The sequence below is a fragment of the Dendrobates tinctorius genome, unplaced genomic scaffold (assembly GCF_039654945.1).
Source record: "Dendrobates tinctorius isolate UK_male_01 unplaced genomic scaffold, ASM3965494v1 ptg000060l, whole genome shotgun sequence".
NCBI classification, from domain to species: Eukaryota; Metazoa; Chordata; class Amphibia; order Anura; family Dendrobatidae; genus Dendrobates; species Dendrobates tinctorius.
This window is the reverse complement of record NW_027361728.1, coordinates 75,974,467-75,995,210: the sequence shown is the minus strand read 5'-3', so window position 1 is coordinate 75,995,210 and position 20,744 is coordinate 75,974,467. Positions and strand designations below refer to the sequence as shown.

Genomic DNA, 20,744 nt, shown 5'->3' with positions numbered 1-20,744 from the left:
TGGCTATATTACAAACATCGCAATGTGAGAAACACCTTAGCTGGGATACAATTGGGTTGTCTGATAAACACGACGCCGGATCGCTCTCCTGCATGTACAGTGCTCATTACAGCAGGGCACATTCAGGTGTACACGGTGACATACATGGGTACTTTAGTACCAGGGGAGGGTAAGTAGCATGCCCTGCTAGATGGACACATTTAACACCTTAAGAACCTGGAATTTTCTATTTTTGAGCTTTCAGCACTGCCTTGTATACTGAAAATCACTGTCTGCTATGAATGCCAGCTAAACATTGGCTTTGACAGGATAGTCATGATCAGCACGGACATCTTCAGGAGACCCCCGGCTGTTATGGCAACCCATCGGCGATCTGTGATCACATCACGGGTGCATTGATTGATATGGCCCCCTGATGGTGCACGTTAAAATGCTGCTGTCCGAGAGTGACAGCGGTATTTAACAGAGCAGACATGGGCTCCATCCGCTTCTGTTAAGTCGTGTGGACATGTTGAGTACATTTGGTGAGTGTTTTTTTTTTTTTTTTTTTTTTTACCTCCATATTTGTAAGCCAAAACCAGAAGTGGAACAATCTGAGATAACAACATATGATAAATACGGACGTGGTGACGTGTTTCTATCGCCCACTCCTGGTTTTAAAGGACACTGTAGGAGAAAAAAAGCGTGACTAGGGTCTTATCCGATGCAGATTTCAGGATATACAATCAGATTGCACTCACCTGATGTAGCTTTACATTGGAGCTTAGAATCTCACCAGGGTTGACACCTGCTGCAGATTCACAGGTCAAACTGGTGACCACATCTCCTATAGCAACTCCTGAGGAAGAAGTCCTATTGACTTTGAAACGCGTTGAGAATAAACCACCATTCCTTATCTTCAACTCTCCTGGACCTTTATTTATTCAGCAGCGCGGCCTGTATCCGCAAATTTTCCAGATTTAATGCCATTCCTGGTTTTGGCTTATAAATACTGATGTGAAATACTAAATGTGTGCAAGTGGCCTTAGTCACATGATGGCTAATTAAATCAGCCATCATTTGCCGGGAAAGATTCAGGCTTGGCATGTGAGACCGCATCAAAGGCAGGGACACAACATATGATGTAAGTGTACGTCGTATGTCATGAAGGGGTTAATGCACAATGAATGCTATAAAAATAAACCCAAAAACAATGGCAGAATTGTGTTGCGTTCACTCTTTCACCTGGGTTTATTTATTTTGTTATTTTCCCTTACCATCAACATTACCCTACAGAGTGTCATTCAGAACTACAACCTGTGCTGCCATAAGTCCTGATGTCTCACTGCAAAAATAAGTCGTCGCTATTTAAAAAGGGAGAAAAAAAAAATACGATTGGCAGAGAAGGGGTTAAATAAGTGAGGTTTCTCTCCCCTACTTCCAGCTTTCAAATCCTTGTGATCCTGAGCTTTCACTTGGAACCATAAAAAACACAAACCAAGTCACCAAAAAGGAAACACCATTAAGACACGCGGCAAAATACAGTGGATGTATTTGGAAGCAAATTCGACAGACTGAAGCAAGCCACCCTACAGCTCGGTGATCTTTGCCACCTTAACCAGTTTTTTAAATGCATCAGGTTTTTGCACTAATCTCTTAATGTGTGCATTGCTGCTGTATATGTCCAGTCTGACTGCTCCCTACCCAGTGGTAATAGTCCTGTTCAAGGGAAACTAGCATGGATTTATTTATGGCTGACGCCATCTAGTGGACCACAGGCAGTATAGCAACTGCATACACATTCTACTTTGTTTAGTTGACACATCTTCTGGTTGTAATATGGCTTAATTGTAGTTCAATCACCAACATATGAAAAGAATTCATTCAAATTGGCATCCGTACAATTCTTTTATTTTTAAAAAGGGTTGGGCCAATTTCTCATTAGTTCAGTTTTCCATGCAGTCCACACAACACTTTTTTGTCCATGTAATAACTACTGGTGGAAGAGCAAGTGACCAAACCTGTCTGTCAGTCGTCTCCAATTGTAAAGCTGCTTTTCTATTGAACGAGGCTGATTGACAGGTCTGACACGCTTTTCCACAGGCAGAAGCGCTGGTCAGTTTGTAAGGAAAACTGAAACAAAAATTTTTTTTTTTTTTTTTTTTTTCTTTTTCTCCATTTTTATTCTGGGAAGTTGTTCGTATGCTACTTGCTTTTCATCCATGAACCAACTTAACCTCTACGCCTTTTATTTATTGTGCTGACTGTGTGTATGTATGTGTGTTTATGCATACATACATACATACATACATACATACATTCCTCAATTTTCACATCCTAGGCTACCTGTTTCAGGCACTAAGGGTATGTGCACAATGTTAATTATCGGCTGCAGATGTTTCTGCAGGGTCCCATTCTTAAGAATAAGTGAAAAATGCTGCAAATATACTGAAAGAAATGATCTGCTGTAGATTGGAAACTGTGTCAAATCTTCAAGGGAAAAATTAAGCAACATTTGCATGAGATTTCAGATGCTGGGACAGTAAAATGCAGCATTCTGTACGGGGGGAAAAAATGCGCAGGGGGAAAGCACATTGTGAGCATAACCCTGAGGCCACATTCCCATGATGAGTTTTTGTGAGTTTAACACTGCGGATTTAAAAAAAAAAAAAAAAAAAAAAGCAAGTAACTAGTTACTTAATGGGTGCAGAAAATCTCAAACTCATCAAAAGCTCATAGTGAGAATGTAGCCTTAGGCTGATTTGAGCCCTATCTTATCTTCTGTATTAAAGCATCTGAGTGTTGTGAATGGTGGGTCCTATATCGGTGTGTGTATAGAGGTGATGTAGTAATGAGACTTCTGCAGTTCATTACTCCATGTTTTTGTATGATTTTAAAGGCTCCCATACACATTAGATGGCTGTCTTGGGAACCATTATCCTCTTCCTAGACTCATCCCCTCTCCATAAATCATTTTTGCTCGGCCTACACTCCTGTTTCCTGTGAAATTCGCTGGCAGACTTTTCTGGCAGCAGCTTGTCTCCATGAGCACAAAAGGATAAACCATTGGCAATCGGACATACAGGATTCTTTTTGTCTCATCCATAATCAGGCGTTTTGGGAGACCCCCATACATTTTAGAATGTTTTCTGGTCCTGAGTGGTTCATTCATTCAATTTCAGTCTGTGTATGGGGGATTTTAGCTAATCCCCAGTGCCAAAACTTCTATAGTGTTACATTTATTTTTTTTGAGAGATTGAGATCTGAACACCTTTTTTACTTTGGCAAAATTTTAAATAAAAAAAATACACTTAAAGGACCACTCCAGCATGTTTTTTTTTTCAATTTTTTTCCCTTCTAAGTGCTGCCACTAATGTAAGTTCCCTGCCACTAGTCTTGCGCTTACCAGCAGTCATCTTCACCGTGTATCAGAGCCGCTCTGGTCAGTCTCCTGCAGTTAACCCCTTGCCGGATCGTTTTTCAATGCAAGTCTGAGCGCCTCGTTCTGGCCCTCAGACTTGCATTGAGAGCTTCAGGTCAGTCAGACATTGCCGTCACAAAATGGGCTGCGGGTCTGGGAGGGCAGTGGGAAATGCTGAAGATAATATTGGGTGCAGGGATCTTGCGTTAGTAGCAGCACTCCAGCGCTGCAATAAAAAGAAAAAAGTGTAGTGATGTAAGATGGGGGGGAAAAAAACACATATGAAAATGCACAGAACAAACTTGCTTGTTTGGCATCATTGACTTATTTTCTCTTTCCCTTTTTGGGTGCTGAAAAATCAGCTGCATCTCTGCTGTGTGTGAAGATGCAGTGTTTCCCAGGCTATGGCCCTGTTACAGTATGTGTATTGAGTATTTGGTGCAGAAATTTCTGTATCTCCTCTTGGCAGGAATAACACACAAGTTTGTGTTTGCTGTGTTTGTTTTGTTTTTTTTACATGGGTTTTTGGTGCAGATTCCCACCCCTCATTAGTATGAGTGAAATCTACAGCAAAGTGCTGAAAGCATTGACATGCTATAGATTTAAATCTGCACCGTATCTGCAATCACAAATAAGCACCGTGTGCATGAGACTTCGGGATTCTTTTACTTTGCTGGCATCAGGGAACCCTTCAGGTTTTGTGACAAATCTGCACAGAAAAAGCGACATCTGCAGTGTATGCACAGGCCCTTAGTTGTTTAGCAAGTGATCTGGAATACCTGGATGAGGTGACATCAATTGCACAACAGTTACCTGAGATTTATGGCTGTGAGGCGAGCGCATCCTGCTGTCATGCTTGTGTGGGTGGATGGATCTTATCGAAGGTCACAATGACTTGTCGCTAACAGACATAATGTAGATCAGGTTCCTCTGCAGTGTTTTTCCTTTAGGTCTATTTTCAGATAGCATATAATGTTATGTGGACATAAGATCTCTTATCAGAACATTAAGATTGATTTTGAGATTGTTTTTTCGTGGCACATTATAATTTATGATAATGGTAAATTTAGGTCGATAAGTTTTGTTTATAAAAAGTTTCAGAAATTTGACAAAAATTGTAAAAATAAAAATTGCAATTTTCAAAAGTTGAATGATTATCCCTTTAATCCAGATAGTCATATCACACAAAAACATTAAATGACATTTCCCACATGTCTGCCATACATCAGCACCATTTTTAAAACGCAAATTTTTTTTATTAGCCTTTTAGGAGGGTTAAGGGTTTGTGCTTTTCTCTACCCTGTCTGGATCCAGTGCCACCTTTCCACCTGTGCTCCCAGTTTCCTGCAGCCAATTACTCTGTGACTGGCTGCAGCAGTGTCGATGTGATGTTGGTGTTAGGCAATGATACACAAAGCAGCTGCCAAGACTCTGCTCAGGACCCATCACTGTGAATAAAGAGGTTGGTTTTGTTTGTATTTTGTTTTTTTAAGACAAAAGCTGCAACCGTGGGACTGGTTTTCTGAAACTGTAGAACCAGTTTAAAGTCGGTCTGTCACCAATTCGTACTGCCAAAGCCATGGTCATTCATGCTGCCTGCCTGGCTCACTTAAAGGGAATCTGTCACCCCTTTTTTTGAGATATCATATAATGATATCATTCAATTGTGTGTTGTATTGTAGTTTGAGTTGAGCGACTTTGGTCGGATCGGGTTTCATGAAACAAAATGTGTTTCGGATGAAATTGGTCCGACTAGGGCAAAAAGTCGGAGTTTCGTCCGAAACCCGACCCCAATGCACGTCAATGGGAAATAAAAGTCGGCATTGAGCGGATGACATAATTGTAGTCGTACTTTTTATCCTCCCACTGTCCCCGCACCTTTGATGTATAAATACCTTTATCACTTTTCAGATTTATGGAAATTGCCGCGGTCTGGTCCGATGGGCGTGGCTTATTCTCCCCCCACCTTGGCTTGCTGGACGTAATTTCTTCTGTGAATATAACAGATGGCGTTGTTCGCGCTTGCGCAGTATGCTTTGCCTAACTGTGGGCAAAGCATATAATCGCTACTGTGCATGCGTCTGTATTTTTCCCTGCGCCTATCACCCGGAGGTCTTCATATGCAATGTCAATTCTTTCTGCGGAATCCGTAGCGGGTTCCTATTTCCACCATTGTGGAGATGGTGAATCCGCAGGACTAAACCGCAGATAATCCGCAGGTCTTTTTTGACCTGCGGTTTTTGCAAAATCCGTGCGGATTAATCCGCAGCGGATTCTGCAGCGTCTGCACACACCCTTAAAGTTTAGTTACCCTTTTAAAATATATTTCCAGGCTTTGGTGATCCTATAAATGTAACTTGAGAACTGTGTTTGGACTGAGGCCAGACAACTTTCTTGATCAGGTCATTTGTCAAACTAAGTAAACTCCTGGATGACGATGTGATTGGGTGAGTCAATACCCCTGTGTGAGTCGGGGGTTGGAGTCAGGATTTCTAGGTCAGAACCATTGTTGAATGACTCATGCAATTGTTCTCAAATCTTGTGACACATGCGTGTAAATATTACCTCAATCTCCGATTAGGATATTAACCTTCAGAGAACGAGAGGCCATAAGTAAATGTAATAAAATGGTATTTGCATCTGCTGCCTCTACATTTCGCTCTATTGGATCTAGTATATCGAAGTGTATTTTATTATGGCTTTCAGCATCAGTTGATTATACGCTATATTAGGGTGACTGGACTTGATAATGCTCCTCTGTACCTCGCCTCCAGCACCCTTGTGAAAAATTATGTCTGGTTGATTACTATGGAGGAAATGTATTGTTTGTTCATACAAGAAAAAAAAAACATTGAGTTTTAATTAAAATAAATCTAATATATATGTACTCCATAGGCTTCATGTTCTGGCACACTGAAAAGTCAAGCAAATGCGTGAAGCTTATAAGGTGGTCAGCAGATTTTCCTATGTGAACAGTTTTTGAATAGTCTTGTTCCCCCCCGGCTGGTATGTACACATGGGCTTTTTAATCTGTCGCCAGGTTTTTCCCACCTAAACTGAGAGCAGCATAGAGTAGAGGGAGAGACCCGGATTCCAGCGATGGATCGCTTACTGGGCTGTTTAGTGTAATGTTAATATTTTCTGATAAGTGATTTTCATTAGAGGACTAGTAAACCTGATGCCAAGTAGTCATATGCATAACCCTGCCTCCATCACTGATTGGCAGCTTTCTTCCTATGCACAGTGTAAGCAAAGCTGCCAAGCAGTGGTGTGCTATACAGAGCTTAGCATTCAGAGTACTGCTAGATCTGCACCAAATAAAACAGTGATTTGTATGAAAAAGACAGCAAGTAGCCCAGTAAGTGACACATCACTAGAATCCTAGTCATTGTCTTTACATCATGCTGACCGGATTGGAAGTGCTTCTGCACTCTCTGGAGTTATGACACAAGTAGTAATAGATAAAATTGCCAGTTTATTGTCAATGCGTTTCAGAATCCACAGACTCCTCCCTCAGGATAACTATACTTTTTTTTTTTTTTTCTGTATGGTTGTCCTGAGGGAGGAGTTGGTGGACTTGTCATAACGCCGAAACACTTCCAACCCGATTACCTTTCTTTGATATTCTATGGAAGCTGCTGCATTTGGTCTTTACGCTCTTTAAGGGGAACTTGTCACCAGGAATAACGCTGTTGACCTGCCGATATGCTGTTAATCTGCAGGTTAACAGTGTTCTGATGCTGTGTGGCACCTGCACGCAGCCGAATTCAGCAGGGAGGAAATGATCTTTATTCTCCCGCCAGCATTCAGTCATGGGGGTGGCGCTAGTTCAGTCACTTCTGAGTATACAGAGCGGCCGCTGTAATCGCACCCCCGTTCCTGACTGACACTGGCTCTACGTTGCTGCTGGCTGTCAGTCAGTGCAGGGGCTGCCCCCAGCACTGAATAATGAATGCTGGCGGGAGAATAAAGATCGTTTTCTCCCACTGCTTTCACCTGCGTGCAGGTGCCGGGCAGCATCAGAACGCGGTTAATCTGCAGGTTAACAGTGTTATTTCTGGTGACCGGTTCCCTTTAAGTGTTATGTCTCGCCTAACCTTACAAGGTGAGCAGATTTACCTATATGCATTCAATGTTTAACCTAGATAAGATGCCATTGCGCTCTTGTATTTCTCTACATCATGCTGCTCTCAGATGGCGTAGTAAAAACTTGGTGACAGATTCCCTTTAAGCGGAATGTACAGTCAGAAAGTGACTTCTAGCGTAAAGTGGCGGTTCATTACTGCACCTCCCAAACCAGCGCTGCTTCTGTGATTGTTGATAGTCTCTTCCAGCGGTCACATGACCTTCTGTTAGTGGCTGCAGCCTCACATGACCACCATGCATCGCAGTGCTGGTTTGGGAAGATTATTTTTTTTTTTGTGTGTGTTTGGAATACTTAAGCAGTTAAGAAAAGGGTTGTCCAGTAGTAGACACCATCTTACTCTTTAGGTTATCTAAAGGCATTTTTGAAGATGGACACTGGGGCCATTTTCTGTCCATCCAGACTCCTAGTCATCACAGTCAGGATTAGAATTGTCAGTAACACCTTTAGGGTATCGTCACATTAACGATCCAGACAACAATACGACCCGGTCAGGATCGCTGGTGCATCGCTAAATGGTCGCTATTGAGCTGCCAAGCCAGCGGTGCAGCGGCGGTCGCTACTTACCTGTCAGACGCGGCGATGAAGACGTCCTCCCGCACGCGTCGCTCGTCGGCGCCAGCAGGAAGCGCCCGACGAGAAACGGCCCAGGATGTTCTCGCGCGATCAGCGATAATCAGTGGGGGAGCCGGTCGGAGGTATCACATGTAGCGATATCGTTGGCAATATCGCTGCTGCGGCACAAAATCGGTGACGCTTTAGCGATATCGCTATGTGTAAAACCCCCTTTACTGACCTCGTGTCTGATACTGTGTTGATTATCTAAACCTAATGAAATTAGGATGATCATACCCCCTGAGGATTAGAACACAAGAAGCCACTGAGTAGTCTGTAAACCCCCGCCGCCCCCTTCCTCTTGTGTATATGGGTCATTTTGTCTGGAGGAATGACAAGGTAGTTCCACACCCATTGCTGATAAAGCCTTGCTCCTCAGTCTTGGTGACACATGAGTCTCTTGCACAAGTGCACACAGCTCTGTACGTGCAGGAGGGAAGGTTGGCTAGCATTGCGTTCACTGGGTTCTTTCCCTTTTTTTGAAGTCATAAATGCAAAAGCCAAAATGGCATGTAGACGTTCCTTCATGGGCTCCTCGTTTCCGCACTCCTCCCGGGTGCGAGCCTATTGGTGAGTTTTATTTTCTGTCTTTAGATCCTTGCATTCCAAGACAAATCTCTAAGCTTTATTTTTATACAAAGCGAAATGCATACATGTTACTAAACTTTTATTTTAAAGTCATCCTATGCTTTATGAACAGACTGAGCAGTGAGGTATGTTCGGAGAGATTTGACAATGAAGAAAGTGTGTGTGTGTGTGTGTGTGTGTGTGTGTGTGTGTGTGTGTGTGTGTGTGTGTGTGTGTGTGTATAATCTGCTGCATCAACATGTGCTGATAAATCCAAAAATCTATCAAACAATTGACACCTTCTTACTTTCTAGGTGTAAATAAAAGAATTGCTTTGGTCTCCTTAAAAGCTGTTTGCCTTCAAAAGAAACCTGGTCAGGATTTCTTTAACACAATGTGCAAAATATCTAGTTTTGTTTGTGCCATTGTAGTTCTCATGCTTGTAGATTTGATTCTTACTAGGACTAGTAATGAGGAGTGCATACTAAAGTGGATAAAGTTGGTGTTCACCTAAATCTAATTGGTTTGGTCTTCATGGTCCTGGTGTGCAGTTGGCATCAATTACTGGTCTAGTCCTGCTGTATGCACATGCATTAAAAAGCTTCCTACAATGTAAATTTTTTTTTTTTTTTTTTTTTTTTGTATGTACCCAGGTTAAGTATTTGCAGCAGACATTTGTACACCCAAAGTCAGTCACTTGGCAGGAAAAACGCTGCAAAAATATACACATTTTTATGCATTTTTTTTTCTCCATTCTGATTGGGTGAAAAACCCTGCAGAAACGCTGGAGGAATTGACATACTGCAGATTTAAAACATGTTTCAAATCTGCAAGGATGAAATAAGTATTGTGACTGAAACTTCAGAACTCCCCTCAGCATTACTGTAAAATGTTAAAATGTGGTGGCTTTTTCATGGGGGGGGAGGCAACATGTAAACAAGCCCTAAGGCCGCGTTCACATGTCTAGGTGTCATCCAGATTCCGTATTAAAACAGAAAACTGGATCCATTGCCAACGGCAAAATACTTGTGACTTACAGTATTTGAATGAGTCTGTCTTCAAAAATAAAAATGGGACCTGTTTTAACCTTTTTTTTTTTTTTTTGCGTTATTTTCTCAATATTAACAGATTTGTTTTTGTTACAGATGTCTTTAACATTTACAGATCTTACTCAGACTTGAGAACCCGCACAGTGTAAACACTGTCAGGTTTTTCACAGATGGGCTTGTGATCTCATGTATGTGATTGCTTACATGCGGTCATCTGCTGACTGCGCACTGGTACACTCAATATAAGTGATTTTAATCAAGGCCGGACATGTAGAGTCAGAATATGGCCAAAAGTATAGAAAATACGTACCTGTGCTCACGTGTTTGCTTGCACACATCATCAGAGGATCTTCACAGCGCACAGTGACTGCAGACCTGAGTTCCAAGCCAGGACAACCCTTTTAATGGATAACCATCTGTTTGAAGATCAGTTTTTTTTCCATTAACATTGAAGGCTATGCAGTCAACGTTTTTTTTTTTTAAGTCCCATTCCATGAACTGGTACTATACAGGATTGTCTCGTTTTTATCCTACAACAGATTCTAAAGTGGAAATGACTACTGGACATATGAGCAGAGTCTTTAACGGGTTGTCCACTACTAGGACAACCCCTTCTTAAGCTAAATGTTCAGCCCCGATAAAATAAAGCCTTCACTCGCCAGCTCCTTTCAAGTATCAGCACTCGTGGTCCTGGGGTTGTAATGCAGTGTTGTGACAAGTGACACCAGCGTCCAATCAGCGGTGGTGTCCCTGTCCCCCCGCCTTCGCACAAACTGAACATTAAGAGGAAGCCAGGGGTGCAGCTGATCCCAGACTTCCTCTTCCTGTTCAGTTTGTCTGAAGGTGGAGACAGTGACACCACCGCTGATTGGCATCGGGCATCACGTGTGATCAGAGTGCTGATACTGCTTGAGCGGAGTAGGCACGGGAGGCAAGTAAAGGCTTTATTATTTTATCGGGCCGAACATTTACCTTAAGGGTTTGTCTTAGTAGTGGATAACCCTTTTTAAGTTAAACTTGAATACCTCCTCCAATTGTCACTGCTTTGCTGATTCTGGAACAGCTTTTCTCTTATGCTTTGTTGCAAAGTTTTGATCCTGTTAATAAAGATGCAAATGTTCCCTTCAGCCAATTGTATGAACCGCTGAACTTTTTTGTGGTCATTTTGCTTTTTATTCTCTATAAGGCTAGTTTCACATTAGCATTTTTTAGCGCTGCGCTTCGTGCGCAATAGAATCGCATGCAGAAAAACGCATCATGCGTTTGCGTTTTTAGGCGCATGCGTTTTAATCAGTTTGTAGCCATGTTGACTTTTAAAACGCATGCGACTTCAAACGCAGGCGTGCGCAGGTCCATGTGTACACCTGCATTCCCATAACCTGCAATGTGTTATTTTTGCGCATTCCGTGCGCTAGCGTGTGCATGTGTTGTTTTTTTTTTTAAATTTTTTTTTTACTCTGTTGGAAGGACCCAAAAATGCAACAGGTTGCGTCGGGCGCACACTACAAATGAACGCATGTGCACGAAAACGCATACGTGCAAATGCTAGACCATCCGCCTGCCATGTTAAACATAGGGGCGCATGCGCATAGACGCGCACGATGCGCTGCGCTAAAAAACGCTAATGTGAAACTAGCCTAACTGACCAATAACATGCGACATGAAGTTGGGGAAAAAAGAAACCTGAGAAGAGAGTTGCAGCCTGGCTAAGCTAGTTCTCATTCCACAATTGCCGTGTACATGCACAATCATCTGTGCGGCAATAGCACCATGCTAAGCCAGGTACCGCTGTGAACTCTGTGGGCGTTTGCCTTTTCTCCTCTGACACTGGCCAATGAAAACATGTAATAAAGGGAATAGAAAGCCAACGCCCACAGAAATTCTGTGGTATACACCTAATTGGTTGAATGAGAAAATTTACAGGGATAACTTTAGAATGGGGACACAAAAGAAAAACTCCTAAATCGAATAGTGCTAAATGAAGTTGGTACTCTCTTAAAATTTAAGAGACACTTCCTCTTTAAGTCACAAATGCTGATAAAAAGGTGAAAAAAATCTGCATGCACCCATCAAATCCTTGCTGTTAAGTACCCAATCTTCTACTTATCTAGCTGCGCTGATGACATCACACATACCTCTCGCATAACTGCTGCAGCCAATCACTGGTCTCGGTGACATACCAGGAGACTGAGACTGGACGTATTCACTAAAACCAGATAAGTGGAAGACCACCTACTGGAGATGGACACCCAGATTCAGTCTACTACGTCTGCATCCATCTCCAAAATTGTGCACGTCTGAAGGCCCTGTCACACTAAGCGATATCGCTATAACGTCACTGGTTTTTGTGACGTTATAGCGATATCGCTATGTGTGATACTTACCTCCGACCGCTCCCCCGCTGGTTATCACTGATCACGCGAGAACGTCCTGGGCCGTTTCTCGTCGTCAGCTTCCTGCTGTGACGACGAGCGACGCGGGCGGGAGGACGTCAGGATCGCCTCGTCTGACAGGTAAGTAGCGACCCCCGACCCCTGCAATGTCGCTGGTGAGATCTGCCTGTGTGGCAGCTCACTAGCGACCACTTAGCGATGTACCAGCGATCCTGACAGCGTCGTATCGCTGGTCGGGATCGCTGGTACATCGCTAAGTGTGACAGTACCTTGAGTGCTCGTTTCCTCTGTTGCCATCATTATAGTTTTATGGCCCTGTTGGCGCATATACTCAAATTCCGTTTGGCGGGGTGTTCATACGTAGACTCCGACAGGGCCATTGAACGGGTTCCTTAATGCAGTGCGAAAGCACCCTAAGGCTATGGGAGAGGTAACAGCCAGCAGTGACAGTATTGGGATTGATGGATCCTGTGTTATCAGCTGTGTACACTGCGTGCAGAATTAGGCATGTTGTCTTTGAGAGGATTCTTTTTGTTATTGAACAACAACTATGCTCTCAATCAACCCAAAAGACTCATAAATATCAATGCTTAATATTTTTGGAAGTTGGAGTGGGGTTTTTTTTAGATTTGGCTATCTTAGGAGGATATCTGTTTTTTCAGGTAACTATTACTGGGCAGAATTATTAGGCAACTTAATAAAAACCAAATATATACCCATCTCACTTTATTTTCACCAGGTAAACCAATATAACACAAAATTTAGAAATAAACATTTCTGACATTCAAAAAAAAAAAAAATCAGTGACCAATATAGCCATCTTTCTTTACGATGACACTCACCTTCCTTCCATCCATAGATTCTGTCAGTTGCTTGATCTTTTTACGATCAACATTGCGTGCAGCAGCCACCACAGCCTCCCAGACAATGTTCCGAGAGGAGTATTTTTTTTCCCTCCTTTTAGATCTCACATTTTATGAGAGACCACAGGTTCTCTATTGGGTTCAGATCAGGTGAACAAGGGGGCCATGTCATTATTTTTTCTTCTTTTAGACCTTTACTGGCCAGCCACGCTGTGGAGTATTTGGATGCATGTGATGGAGCATTGTTCTCCATGAAAATCAATACCGACTTCTTCCTGTACCACTGCTTGAAGAAGGTGTCTTCCAAAAACTGGCAGTAGGTCTGGGAGTTGAGCTTCACTCCATTCTCAACCCAAAAAGGTCCCACAAGTTCATCTTTGATACCAGCACCCCACCTCCACCTTGCTGGCGTCTGAGTCAGAGTGGAGCTCTCTGCCCTTTACTGATCCAGCCTCGGGCCCATCCATCTGGCCATCAAGAGTCACTCTCATTTCATCAGTCCATAAAACCTTAGAAAAATCAGTCTTAAGATATTTCTTGGCCCAGTCTTGACGTTTTATCTTATGTTTCTTGTTCAAAGGTGGTCGTTTTCCAGCCTTCCTTACCTTTGCCATGTCCCTGAGTATGCCACACCTTGTGCTTTTGGATACTCCAGTAACGTTGCAGCTCTGAAAAATGGCATCTTGGCAGCTTGACGCTTGATTTTCCTCAATTCATGGGCAGTTATTTTCCGCCTTTTTTTTTTTTTTTTTTTTTATCAACACCCTTCTTGCGACCCTGTTGGCTATTTGCCATGAAACGCTTGATTGTTCGGTGATCACGCTTCAAAAGTTTGGCAATTTCAAGACTACTGCATCCCTCTGAAAGACATCACACAATTTTTGACTTTTCAGAGTCCGTCAAATCTTTCTTCTGACCCATTTTGCCAAAGGAAAGGAAGTTGCCTAATAATTAGCACACCTTATATAGGGTGTTGATGTCATTAGACCACACCCTTCCTCATTAGAGATGCAAATCACCTGATTTACATAATTGGCAGTTGGCTTTCAAGCCTATACAGCTTGGAGTAGGACAACATGTGTAAAAAGGATGATGTGATCAAAATACTCATTTGCCTAATAATTCTGCACACAGTGTAGAGAGGTGTTACCTGTCATTGGAAACTCTGCTGGTAAGGAAATGTAATGTAAAGAGTTTTCTGAAAAGACAAAAAGTACAGATTTAAAATGTACCAGTGTGAAAATTGGAAGACTCTTTTATTCCAATAAAAAAAAAAAGGCTGAAAACAGTCGTCATTGTTTTAAATGGTTTGTGGGTATGTACTTTTAAAAATCTGTCAGTTTCTGATGATGGCTTTTTGTTAATGGGAACCGGTCACCAGGTTTGGCCAATAGGAGTTACGGCCACCACCTTTCAGGGCTGATGTACAGCATTCTATAATGCTGTAGATAAGCCCCAGTAAGGCTAGTTTCACACTAGCGTTTATTTGGCGCCGCTAAGCCCCGCCCCCTGCCGGCTTCCTGCCCGCCCCATCCGGTCATCGCCGCCTACTATCGCACATGGACACTTGCGATCTGCGCACCCTTTCACATAGGGTGCGCTAGTAGGATTTTGGCGTGCACTGCGCACTTTTGAAGTTGCGCCCGTGTGCGCCGAACGCAGCATGTTGCATTTCGGCGCACCTTCAAAAATGCGCAGCGCACGCCAAAATCCTACTAGCGCACGATTTGCGCACCCTATGCTAAAGATAGGGTGCGCAGATCGCAAGCGTCCATGTGAGATGATAGGCGGCGATGACCGGATGGGGCGGGGCTTAGCGGCGCCGTGCACTGCGTCGAATAAATGCTAGTGTGAAACTAGCCTAAGAGAAGAAAAATAACTTTTATACTCACCTGCGGGGTGGTTCGGTCCGAGAGGTGTTGCTCTTCTTGGTCCGGCCCCTCGGTCTCCTTGCAAAGCCATCTTCCTTGGTTCATGTGGATGACGCGTCCCTGCATCATCCACACAGTCTCCCCAGCATCGTGCTCCTACGCAGGCGTACCTGTCTGCCCTGTTGAGGGCAGAGCAAAGTACTGCAGTTCGCAGGTGCTGGGCCTCTGACCTTACCTGATGCCTGCGCACTGCAGTACTTTGCTCTGCCCTCAACAGGGCAGACTGGTACGCTTGCGTAGGAGTGCGACGCCAGGGAGCCTGTGTGGATGACACAGGGATGTGTCATCCACATGAAGCAAGCAGGAGGACGGCATCGCAAGAAGATGGGAGGCGCCGGACCAAGAAGAGCGACACCCCTCAGACCGCACCGCAGGTGAGTATAAGTTATTTTTCAGTTCTTCCAGGTCTGGTTGGGGGCTGATATACTGCATTATAGAATGCTGTATATCAGCCCTGAAAGGAGGTGGCTGTAACACGTATCGGCCCAACCTGGTGACAGGTTCTCTTTTAAGGCTGGATTCACATTAGTACAAGTGAAGATAAAACTCTTAAATATATCATTAATCAACAGGGTGGATTTTTCACACTTCATTCATGGATAACCTAGGATAAAAACAAAGAGCAAATTCCCTGCAGTAACTGAATAAATGAATAGTAACGGTACCTGTAAATAACATTGAGTATTTATTTTTATTTTTTTTTATCCATATAGTGTCAACTAAATAATTGTAAAAGTCATCCCACCATGACAAGGTGCCTCCAATGTGAATGGTTCTACCTCTAAAGTAGAACCTGTGCGTGCCAGCAGGCCTCAATAGACGGGGCAGTCTCTGGCTCTGCCGCCACTATGATAAGCTGCTCAGTCTGTAGCTATATGCACTCAGAGCCTGGTGTGGGCATCCTTATGACCATGTAGTATTTTCAGTTGTTTTTTTTTTTTTTGTTTTTTTTTTTAATAAATTTGCAAAAATTTCTACATTTGTTTTTTTTTCAGTCAGGATGGTGTGCAGAGCGTACATTGAGGGGAAAAAATGAACTTTTTTGAATTTACCAAATGGCTGCAATGAAACAGTGAAAAATTTAGGTCTGAATACTTTCCGTACCCACTGTATGTGGCGCTCATGTTGTATATTGGAGCCTCTCATACTGTGCATAGGAGGCCATGTTGGGGCTCTTAGTGTGTGTGTATACACACTCTTATGGTATCTAGGGTCTGTGTGGGGGATGTCAGCATACTTCTGCTCTATATTAAGTAATACAATTAATATAATTTATAATGTGTTAAAAATATTAGTCAGAATTGACTTCTGCCTATTGGTTCAGCCTTCCACAACAATTATGGCCTCTGATGCAGCACTTTGGGAAAATTTAATAGCCCACCCTGGTCTTCAGTGACTAGAGATTTTTCCAATTATTAGTATCAAAATAGACTTGTTACTCCTGATAGTTCTATGGATAGGGGTGTGGGAGGCGCTGAAGGCCGACTGTGCGCTGCAAGTTTACATGACACGTCGGGTACACGTGAAGCAGTATTTGCATTGCTTTTTGGTCCCTGTTTAATCCACTCCATAAAGTGTACATATGATGGAGACTGAACTAATTACCAAAAGTGACATGAGTTCTCCATCCTTTTAATTGCTACATATATTAGTGGATATTATAGACATATTAGTCTATCTGTTAAAGGGAACCTGTCATGCTGTCTGAACCATGTGCAGCATGAATGACTGCCTGCTTTATTTCAGTCACGTTTGTATTGGGGTGCTTTCACACAGCGTTAGTCACCCGTTCAGTGGCTTATGTCTGGGGCCCCACCACCACAAAATGAGATTTGGAAGTACAGTGCCTACAAGTAGTATTCAACCCCCTGCAGATTTAGCAGGTTTGATAAGATGCAAATAAGTTAGAGCCTTCAAACTTCACACAAGAGCAGGATTTATTAACAGATGCATAAATCTTACAAACCAAAAAGTTATGTTGCTCAGTTAAATTTTAATAAATTTTAAACATACAAGTGTGGGTCAATTATTATTCAACCCCCTAGGTTTAATATTTTGTGGAATAACCCTTGTTTGCAATTACAGCTAATAATCGTCTTTTATAAGACCTGATCAGGCCGGCACAGGTCTCTGGAGTTATCTTGGCCCACTCCTCCATGCAGATCTTCTCCAAGTTATCTAGGTTCTTTGGGTGTCTCATGTGGACTTTAATCTTGAGCTCCTTCCACAAGTTTTCAATTGGGTTAAGGTCAGGAGACTGACTAGGCCACTCCAACACCTTGATTTTTTGCCTCTTGAACCAGGCCTTGGTTTTCTTGGCTGTGTGCTTTGGGTCGTTGTCTTGTTGGAAGATGAAATGACGACCCATCTTAAGATCCTTGATGGAGGAGCGGAGGTTCTTGGCCAAAATCTCCAGGTAGGCCGTGCTATCCATCTTCCCATGGATGCGGACCAGATGGCCAGGCCCCTTGGCTGAGAATCTGCCCCACAGCATGATGCTGCCACCACCATACTTGACTGTATGGATGGTATTCTTGGTCGTATGCAGTGCCATCCAGTCTCCAAACGTCACGTGTGTGGTTGGCACCAAAGATCTCGATCTTGGTCTCATCAGACCAGAGAACCTTGAACCAGTCTGTCTCAGAGTCCTCCAAGTGATCATGAGCAAACTGTAGACGAGCCTTGACATGACGCTTTGAAAGTAAAGGTACCTTACGGGCTCGTCTGGAACGGAGACCATTGCGGTGGAGTACGTTACTTATGGTATTGACTGAAACTAATGTCCCCACTGCCATGAGATCTTCCCGGAGCTCCTTCCTTGTTGTCCTTGGGTTAGCCTTGACTCTTCGGACAAGCCTGGCCTCGGCACGGGAGGAAACTTTCAAAAGCGGTCCAGGCCGTGGAAGGCTAACAGTAGTTCCATAAGCCTTCCACTTCCGGATGATGCTCCCAACAGTGGAGACAGGTAGGCCCAACTCCTTGGAAAGGGTTTTGTACCCCTTGCCAGCCTTGTGACCCTCCACGATCTTGTCTCTGATGGCCTTGGAATGCTCCTTTGTCTTTCCCATGTTGACCATGTATGAGTGCTGTTCACAAGTTTGGGGAGGGTCTTAAATAGTCAGAAAAGGCTGGAAAAAGAGAATTAATCCAAACATGTGAAGCTCATTGTTCTTTGTGCCTGAAATACTTCTTAATACTTTAGGGGAACCAAACAGAATTCTGGTGGTTTGAGGGGTTGAATAATAAATGACCCTCTGAATAAACTTTTCACAATTTAAAAAAAAAATTAAACAAAGAAATAACATTCTTTTTTGCTGCAGTGCATTTCACACTTCCAGGCTGATCTACAGTCCAAATGTCACAATGCCAAGTTAATTCCAAATGTGTAAACCTGCTAAATCTGCAGGGGGTTGAATACTACTTGTAGGCACTGTATGTTCGGCCCAAGACTATAATGGCGCTGACAGGGAACCTGCGCTCTGCCGTGCAAAATTGTCAGGCGTGCACGCCTACCGAAGATGGATACTGTGTCTGTGTTCACTTCCAGTGTGCATATAGGCCCAAAAATTATTCACGGCAGAGCACAATTTTGCTCTGTTGGCATCATTATAGTCCATTTCCCGTCCAACGCATACATTTGAATCCCATTTTGCAGGAGGGTGGTGGGGTTTGGACGTAAGCCCTTACGGGGCAACTGAACAGGTGCTTAAACGCAATGTGAAAGCACCCTTAGGGTGTGTGCACACATTGCGGATCCTGCTGCGGAATTTTCCGCGCAGATTTGTTCAAGTCCGCAGGTCAAAAGACCTGCGGTTTGACACCTGTCATGGAGCAGGTGCCAAACCGCTGCGGAATCTACACAAAAGTGACATGCTGCAGATTTAAAACTGCAGCAAGGGAAAATTCCGCACCGTGGGCACTGCGTTTTTCAATTTACATAGACTAAAAGGGTACTGTACAATGTAGCAGAAACTGCTGCTGATCTGCAGGGCCAAATCCGCTGTAGATCTGCAGCATGTGCACACCCTTACTCTAAAACATTGTGTGGTTTCAGAGAAAACATACTCTAGTAAAAAGTCGGTCAGGAATTATGCATGTCTTTTAGTCCAAAATAGATCCCTTGTGGCTCACCCTTCACTCCTAGACTGAATGGTCTTTTGCTATACACCCACTAATGGGTATATACTTGCCAATCTAGGGGGGACATGGAGAAACTGCCTGAGAATGGTCATCCAAGGTGCATAGACCCTGGCACCTTGGCTGTATTACTGAAAGTGTTTGTGTTGGATTACGGTTCCCTGTGGTTTGGGCAGCATGAATCAGCTTACAGGTTCCCTCTTAAGGGCCCCGTCACACATAGCGACGCACCAGCGATCCCGACAATGATATGACCTTGTCAGGATCGCTGGTGTGCTGCCAAACAGGCAGCTTCACCAGCGATCAACACCAGCGACGCACGTCGCTTAGTTACCCACTGTGTACCTTAGTTACCAGGGAGCTGGTAACCAAGGTACACATCGGGTTTCTAAGAGCGCGGCACTTAGAAACCCGATGTGTACCTTGGTTACCAGCTCCCTTCACTAGCGTGCTGGTAACTAAGGTACACACCGAGTTTCTAAGCGCTGCGCGCCGCTTAGAGACCCGGTGTTTACCTTAGTTACCAGCGCGCTGATCGCTGGTCTCCCGCCTGTCACACGCAGCAATGCGTGCTGCCCAGCGGGAGACCCAACGATTAAAAAAAAATGTCCTGGCCATTCCAGGACGATCAGCGCTACCCGCAGGGGGGCCGGTCGCTGGTAAGTGTCACACACAGCAATCTCGCTGGTGAGATCACTGTTGCGTCACAAACCTTGTGACTCAGCAGCGATCTCGCTAGCGAGATCGCTGTGTGTGACTGGGGCTTTAGCCATCGTTCACATGTCGGTGTCTCTGGTATGTGTGACATTTTTCACACGTGGCAGAGACACTAAAACACGTAGACCCATTCAAGTGAATGGGTCTGCGGACATGTCACTGTGTTTCCACGTACCTTGTGTTTGGGAGCAAAACACGCTGACATGTCTGTTTTTCAGCAGCCCGGGCTGCAAAACGTCCTGCACACATGCACAAACATGACATCCGTTTTTTTTTCATCAGTGTGATGTATACAGGTTCTGTTCCCGCTGATCGGCTGCTGGAGGCAGCTCTCTTCATTGTCCCCTGCTCATGCTGAGATCATCATGAGTAGCGGACAGTGTTCATAGTTGTATCTCGCCCTGCTATCTACATAGTATAAAATATAAAAAAAACTATACTCCCCTTAACACACGATCCCTTGAAGCCTCTGTCCCATGTAAGAAAAATGAAAAAATAAAAAAATATCCCTCGCCTGTCCGAAGTTGAAAGAATCCATCCCACACCGTATTCCATCTGTTCGACATTTGCTCATCGGCATGAACGCTGGGCTGACGTGACTGCTCTTGCTGAAGTGCAGGGTTGAATGACTTGCTGCAGCGAGAGTGAATCCAGATTTCTCACTGTGATCTCATTGAGGTCAGCGCAGTTCATGGGCCCATTCTTGCTGCAGCAAGTCATTCTCCCCTGCACTTCAGTATGTGCGGTCGTCTCAGTCCACCACTCATGCTGATGAGCAAATGTTGCACAGAAGGATTATGGCGTGGGACGTACTTTTTACAGGGGACAATGGCTTCAGGGGATTGTGTTACGGTGAGGATAACTGTGTGTGCGCCAGAGAACATCGCAAACTGCCGGATTTTCTCAGGTGCCGGTACATGTGATACTG

The 20,744-nt window shown here is 43.9% G+C and overlaps 1 protein-coding gene across 3 annotated transcripts in view; it reads left to right on the top strand.

Annotated features, from left to right (window-relative positions):
* The window catches only part of TSC22D2 (TSC22 domain family member 2), a 69,722-nt gene that overhangs the window by 31,370 nt on the left and 17,608 nt on the right, over positions 1–20,744 (top strand). Inside the window, exon 2 of one of the 3 annotated variants that reach the window (XM_073579076.1) lies at positions 9,872–10,916. The exons of the other annotated variants lie outside the window; for them this stretch is intronic. Within the exon in view, the coding sequence (XP_073435177.1) occupies positions 9,872–9,881 (10 nt within the window). The 3' untranslated portion in view covers positions 9,882–10,916. Of the gene's footprint in view, positions 1–9,871; positions 10,917–20,744 lie in introns of those variants that run through there. 3 annotated transcript variants of the gene reach the window in all.